Source organism: Thunnus thynnus, chromosome 9, assembly GCF_963924715.1.
Source record: "Thunnus thynnus chromosome 9, fThuThy2.1, whole genome shotgun sequence".
NCBI lineage: Eukaryota > Metazoa > Chordata > Actinopteri > Scombriformes > Scombridae > Thunnus > Thunnus thynnus.
Window position 1 is genome coordinate 24,669,961 of NC_089525.1, and position 7,157 is coordinate 24,677,117.

Sequence of the window (7,157 nt, forward strand, 5' to 3'; positions counted from 1 at the left end):
GTCATTGTTAAAAGGTAACTATTTTGTTGTGTAAGTATGAGGACTTGTTGCACCAGAGTCATTTAAACCACACCACATATTTAGTGTTTAATCTATTCAGCATGTGTGCTCATGTATAAATTTAGCTGTGTGGTAATTGTTGAGACCATAGGTGCCTGGTTATGTATTAAAATGGGAGAGCAAATTTGGAAACATTCATATGGCTCCTACCCCAGAAAAAAATTGTAATTTAAAACAAATTTCCTGCATTTCTACACCACCTAACCTCTTGGATTAAGTCAAGGAACAGTCATCTGCACTAGTCTAGATTAGTTAGATTGAGGGTACTATGAAAACCAGGAATGCATCAAGAACACTATTTAATTGGGTGGATCAGGACAGGAAATGGTTATTAGAAGAATGGCTATTTCATATTTGAAATTATATTCATAAAAATATTATGTAGTCTAAAATGTTAGCAGGTTGCAGGCTACTAGTCCATCTTCAAAGTTGAACAGGGACAAACAATTTATATAAATGAAATAATATTACAACACATCACCATATGATTTGTATAATTAAACCTGGTTAAACAATGTTAAACCTATTCTCAAAACTCACATGGCATCTTCTAAGTCTAACAATTACAACAAAGTAAAAAAAAAAAATGATGAATGAAATGGCCTCACAACAACTATCTAATTCCAATCCCACACTCTAGTGGGAGCTATAAGCACCATTAGCTGATGTAGTTGTAATGTTATACATGAATGAATAATCTTCACTTCAAAAGCAGATTATTTTAATTTACACTATCTCAAATCATTTTAAGCTATTTTAATTGAGGACTAGACCTTACTTCCTCTTACAGTAAACGTGCAGCTCTCAAAGTCTGACTGAAACTGAAACTAAATTACATTATTTTGCAGAAGTCTAAACCAGTTACTTTCCACCACTGAACATTTGGCTGTTTGTTAATTCAGATACTTTGGCAATGTATTAAAAAGCTCCGCTCTGTCTTTTTGTCTGTCTCTCTCAATGGGTTAGACTGAACCAACTGAAAGAGTGGTCCGAAACCGTCAGATTTTTTTATTACTTGTTTTTGGCAATTGCTGAAAATAGTAAAATGATCATTGATATAGGCTGCTTAAATATAATCGCCTGATTGCGGGGATTGTGTTATGATAAGTTTACTTTTAAAAAGACAAAAAGTGGGGTAGCAAAACCATAACTTATCTCCCCCTAACTGAATGATTGGGATGCATTTGCTCCACTTGCTCCATTGCTCAGGCGCCTATGATTGAGACACTGATTTTGTGGACTTCATAAGAGGACAAAGTATTAGAAACACCCAACAATGGCATAGATAGTACCATAGTGATTTATTATTGAATTTAATAATAAAAATAAATGGGAACAATACTACCATGTCCTGTAGAATTGTTCAGTATAAACATAAGTTCTAGGGATGTAACATACAAATATGAAGAAAAAAATACAACATGTTAACAACTGGTCAATTAATCAATCTTTGTAACATACTGTTGTGTGGCTTACATCCTACAATAAACATAACTTCCAGTCTTAAACATACAGTGTCATGACTTAAAGGTTAGAAACGAAGTTCAACAAAAAGAGAAGGAAAGATAAAAGTGAAGTGTGAAGTAAAGTGAAACGTGATACTTGGGAACAGAAAACAGAAAAAAGCAATCGAAAATTACTAAATGAAAGTTTTCACATGTAATTTCAACTCACTGTGAAAGAAATACATCTAAAAATAAATGACTGCAAGATATCAGGATATTTACAGATTGTTTGCCTGACAAATGAGTGCTAAAACTATATTGACATCCATTTGCTTTACTGCTGTGCCAGTTTGTCACTTCATACTATATACTAATTCTAGCAATGCTTTCAGTACTAAATACTAAATTAGGCTCGTGTTTGAATGATGAATACAATTGTGTAAAAATTCAACATGCGGCAGAAGTTGAGAATTACTCTATGCTGATAATATAGATAAAATTAGTACAGTAATGCAGTAGATAAACGTTATAGTATTGTGCTTGTATATATTATGGAATTTGACACAAAAAGTGAGTCATATGGTAATTTCTTTGAAGTTGTGTATTTTATGTATATATTGATACATTCATATATTGAGTTGTTGGGCAAGTGGAGTCACAGAGTTTAGTCACAGACTGTTTTTAATATTGCTTTATAAGACTTTTATGTCACACTTAAAATGCTCGCTTGGATTGATTGGATTATTTTTTATGTCCTCCAGTTAAGATCACTGCAATAAAGTCTTAATCAGAGTCAACTGATATATTGTGATATTCTATGGCAATTGTTGTGGCAATTGACAATAATTAAGTTGTCAGTAACATGAATCTCCATAAAATGTACTCCTACTCAATTATTTCTTAAATCTACACAAATCTGTTCTCTCAATTCATGATGTTTTTTTTCATAAACGTATACATTTCTTATGTTCAAACCCAGCACTTCTTCAATCACATACCGTGAATAAAATATATCACTCAAAGACTGTAAGTTATCATGTTTTTCACTTATTTGTGCAGAAATGTTATTCTTGCCTTTTGAGGCATGGAAAACACATAAGGTGAAAGTGAATTCCTCTAGATACTGTACAATACAGACAGACATGAAAAACTTCACATTGACCTTGAAAATCTCATTTGAAGAAGTCTGTTATATATTTTGGACTTGACAGTTTCAAACAAAAAGATACAGAAATGAAACAAAAGTAAATAAAGATCTGGTCCAATTAACGTTTTTATGTCACTTAACAGAAAATACATCACACTGTTGTGTTGAGTTGTGATACCAGTGCTGCTGAATATCTCCCCCTACACAGTGTACCATACCAGCATTAATCAAACATAAATCAGAATTTCCAGAGTATGGATGGTTATTCCTACCCCAAAACCCTGACATCAGCGTAGGTGCTCTCTCCCTTGTCTGTATTTGTACCCCTCCTTGCAATCCTGCCAGCTTTGCCCTTGATAAAGTTTGGCGCAGAATAAACCAATGCGTCTTCATCTCTCTGTAGAAAAATATGACAAAACTTTATGAGATGGCAGATGTCAACATATACACATGTACCAAGAAAAACATTTCATCTTTGAATTCCTTACCTGCTCACTTTGATTAGCAGTGGCTGTTGCAGGATTTGTTTGCAGGGCAGCAGCAGCAGCAGCAGCTAAATTAAACCATGAAAAAACATGAATAACAATCAGCATATAAGGATGCACAGGATTTTATTCTATTTTGAAAATGAGTTGTAAATTGACTTGAAGTTAGTATTATTACCATTGTAACAATCCAAGTTTTTTTTCTTGATAGTGTTAATCAGTACGGCTATAACAATCAGACTCAAAGCCAAAGCAGCACACAACAGAGCCAGAATTATATTGGCTCCTTGACATGACCACATGTTGGCTTCTGAAATATTAAGAAAAAGAGGAAACAACAAAATTTAATGATGAACAACAGAATATCATTAATCTTTGATGTTTCCTCTTGGTAAGGTGCTAAATATTTGTTTGAGGGATTAAACTTCTAACAGAATGACTAAATATGCAAAATATCTAATTTACATGACAGTTACTGTATATGGTAACTGGTACCTTCAATGTCCAGTTTTGCTCCAATTCCAAATAATATCTCCCCACATGTGGCCACAGCACAGTAGTAAGTCCCAGCATCAGAGGAGCTGACGTTCTTAGAGAAGCTGTAGACACATTTCTGTGGAGAACGAGCCTCAGGACTCTCTTCACATTGATCATTTCTATTTCTATGAGTGTAAATGACACTGGGATGAGATTCATTTGATCCAGCTCTGAACCAGTACACTCTGTGTTCTTCTGAACACATTTTATTCTCAGAGTCAGAGAGCACTGAACACTGGAGAGTCACAGAGTCTCCTGGACGGACTGGATCAGACGGAAAGTCTTGAATAACGGCTGTGATATCAGGTTTTGGTCCTGGGAAATGAAGAAAATGATATTTACTTATTTTATCTAAATTCAAAATTGTGTGGTTACTAGAATGCATGTTTTGAAATAACTGATTTACTGAATTACATAAAGCAAATATTTAATCGTTTTGAACACAAGAGCGAGATTGAAAATTGAATGTCGGGTATCAATAAAGTGAATATGAATCTACCTTTGACTCTCAGAAAGGTTCTATTCCAAAGTGTTGATTGTAGTTCAATAACTTGTTGGCAGCAATAAAATCCAGTATCACTCAACTTTGTTTTGGTAATATGCAGAACAAATGTTCCACGCTCTTGTTTTGCTGTAATGCGAGGAGTCTTATTAACGTTGCCATTATCAAAGGTGTAAGTGGCTCCTAAAATTTCAGGAGACTTTCCAGCAACAGCTCTGATCCAAAATAAGTATCCTGATTCTGAGGACTGCCGGTGACATGTCAGAGTCACATCTTCTCCAACCTGAACAGTCTTTGTCAAAAAGCTTTCATCATCTGTGCATCCTGACAAATAAATGAAGTGGAGATCAGTGATTAAACAAATATTTAAAATCACATTTGAACAAAAGTTACTGTAATAAACTTACAAAAATGTAAACACAACAGAAGTGAAACTGAATTTTATACAGATACTTACGCCCACTTGTGAACAAGAGAATCACACAAAATATGATCAGCATCTTCTAGTTAATCCACGTCAGACAGCAGTTAATTTAGGTCGTACTGCAAGATGATTAATCTTAATGTGGTGTTATCAACTGGGAGGGAACAATGAAATGGGAGGGAGCAGCTTTAAAATAATCTGATTGGTCCATCATCATGTTGGCTTTCAAGCGTATCACCAAAGCGGAAGTGACTTCAACCAAATCTTTCCAATTTTGCACACACTTGGTTTCACATCACCTGTCATGAAAACATATATGTCATAGTTATAATTAACACACTCTAAGCAGATTTCTTGTTCACAGAGGGAAAGTATGAGTAGACATGTAGACATGAAACAGTGTTTTTATTCCATTACTATAACTCTATTTTAACCTTAAGACATTTGGAGACCAACTCCTGCTGTTATGCTCATCTGTTGTTTCTTTAAAGGCCCTTCACACCTTTGAAGAGGCAGAACATAACACCACATGAAAATAACATTATATTAATGACCATTTTCCTGTGTGATGTCAACTTTGACTTTGATCACACTGTAGGTATTCAGTTGGTTGCAATCTGCAACCTCACCACTAGATGCCATTAAATCCTACACACTGGTCTTTTAAACATATTGTCACATAATAGATATAACTAAGGCCTTCTAAATAAAACCTACCCAATAAAGACTCTTTTGTGATTCATGTATCTCAGTTAAATAGGAAAGTAAATAATGGCAAATGAGCTTTTCAGTCATCATGAGTCAAGTTATTTCATGGGCAGTTGTCAACTTAATGATTGTCAACTTACTGCCCAAGATGCTACTGCAGCATCTTCAGTCTCTCCATCAGAAAACAGACTCATTCCAGCACAAAGATTCTGTTGCTGTTTATGTGTGGAAAAGGCTTCAAAGCCTATCCAACTTTAATATAGAGTATGTGTATACATTTAGTTAATGCAATAGTTGTCTCTCACTTTAATCTGCTGCCATCTTCTGGTGGGAAGCAGATGAAGAGAGGAACCAGAAATCAGCAGGCAACAGGTTCATTCAAAGTAATTGAAATGTTTCTGGACTGGTTTAGTTTTTGATTTTAGAGAAGCTTTGAACCCACTGAACTCTAAACATTCATGTAATGTCAATATAATGAATCAACTAAGCTCAAGTAATGGGGGTTTTGGTTGAGGCTGTAACGTGTATACCTGGCTTCTCACACTACATCTGTGCTGTTCAAGTGTTTAATGGTTCATAAAGGTGATCCTTGTAAAGTCAGAATGTATAATTTAGCCATTTTTATGTCATGTTGTTGCATACCTGGAATGATTCTGTAAAGTTTTGTTTGTTTGTTTGTGTTCTCTTGAAATTACAGTGTAGTGAGAAAACAATGGGGATAACAATTGATTAATCTGCTCAGAATAATCAGATTATATAAATATAATATACTCAAAAAAGGGGGGGGGGACATCAGTGCATAAATGAAATATTGGGTGATATTTGGAAAAGAGGGAAATGGAGGGGTGGTAAGAAGGTAATATGCTAACCTGGAAACATAGATATTTCCTTCTGGGTTATAAACATGAATTACAGCTGGAAAATACCAAAACTACTTGTTTATATTTAACTTTACGGCTTTAATCTAGACACTAAAAGCCAGACTAATTAGCTGTAAACACTGATGGTAATTTCTGCAGAACAAAATGCTCACTGTTAACATGCTATGAGTAAAATCTCTTATCACATAAAACCTTATTATCATTTTGAAAATGTATTACAACAATAATACTCCCAAACTATCAGCCAACAAACGTTGTTTTTTGTAATGTCTCAAAGAAAGAAGATCTGGATTTGAATCTCAGACATGGTCCAGTTTGTATAGTTATTTGGATGTTTTCCACCACAATCCAAAAGCATGCAGAAAGTCAATTTAAGAGTCTTAATTACTTGTATGAAATAGATGTGAGTGTGAACTTGAATGAATTGTAAATGACTTGACTATTGTAGATGACTTGAGAATTTATTGTTTAATGAAAACACAAATTAAACCAATATTTAGATTTTGATTACATATGGTTTAATCAAATACAATTTCTTTTTTTGACAGTTCATTCTACTATGAATTAGTACATATACAGGCAGGCAAAACTAACACAAAAGTAGTTAAACTAAAGTGAGCCTGTTGTGGCTCTTGCACCTCTGAACTTAGCACACATCCTGTTGATGCATACAGTCAGGTCTATTCTGAGCAAATGTTCAGTCGTTGGTCAAATGTCAAAAAAATAACAGCCGCAGCCTGTGTTGGCCAGTGTGGCTGCTGCATGTGGTTTTGCTTTTTGTTTCAAAAGTAGACACGCAAATGGCCTTTAAACAGTGCTGAGAGACTAGAAACAGACAAGAACTTGTTGATCCATGTTTTCACGTCTATTTTTTTCCATTTACAAACAAAGAAAACTTATAATATTCTATTACACCAAGTAATGGCTGCACAACATTTTTATGAATGTACTTATCTTTGACTTAAACA

The 7,157-nt window shown here is 34.4% G+C and overlaps 1 protein-coding gene across 1 annotated transcript; it reads right to left on the reverse strand.

Annotated features, from left to right (window-relative positions):
* Nucleotides 1–1,448: 1,448 nt before the first annotated feature.
* Nucleotides 1,449–4,719, reverse strand: LOC137188793 (uncharacterized). Its single transcript, XM_067598388.1, has 6 exons — nucleotides 4,634–4,719; nucleotides 4,174–4,500; nucleotides 3,633–3,989; nucleotides 3,316–3,447; nucleotides 3,141–3,205; nucleotides 1,449–3,049 (listed from the first exon to the last, which is right to left on the reverse strand). The coding sequence occupies exons 1-6, from the start codon at nucleotides 4,674–4,676 to the stop codon at nucleotides 2,921–2,923; spliced, it is 1,053 nt and encodes a 350-aa protein (XP_067454489.1). The 5' UTR covers nucleotides 4,677–4,719; the 3' UTR covers nucleotides 1,449–2,920.
* Between the last annotated feature and the right edge of the window lie 2,438 nt (nucleotides 4,720–7,157).

Bases quoted from the DNA above. Each gene is read 5' to 3' on its own strand.
- LOC137188793 (XM_067598388.1), bottom strand. From the start codon at position 4,676: ATGCTGATCATATTTTGTGTGATTCTCTTGTTCACAAGTGGGC. The intron at 3,448-3,632 runs GTACCAGTTACC...TTAATATTTCAG, and splicing joins AGCAAAACTGGACATTGAAG to AAGCCAACATGTGGTCATGT. The intron at 3,206-3,315 runs GTAATAATACTA...GGTTTAATTTAG, and splicing joins AAACTTGGATTGTTACAATG to CTGCTGCTGCTGCTGCTGCC.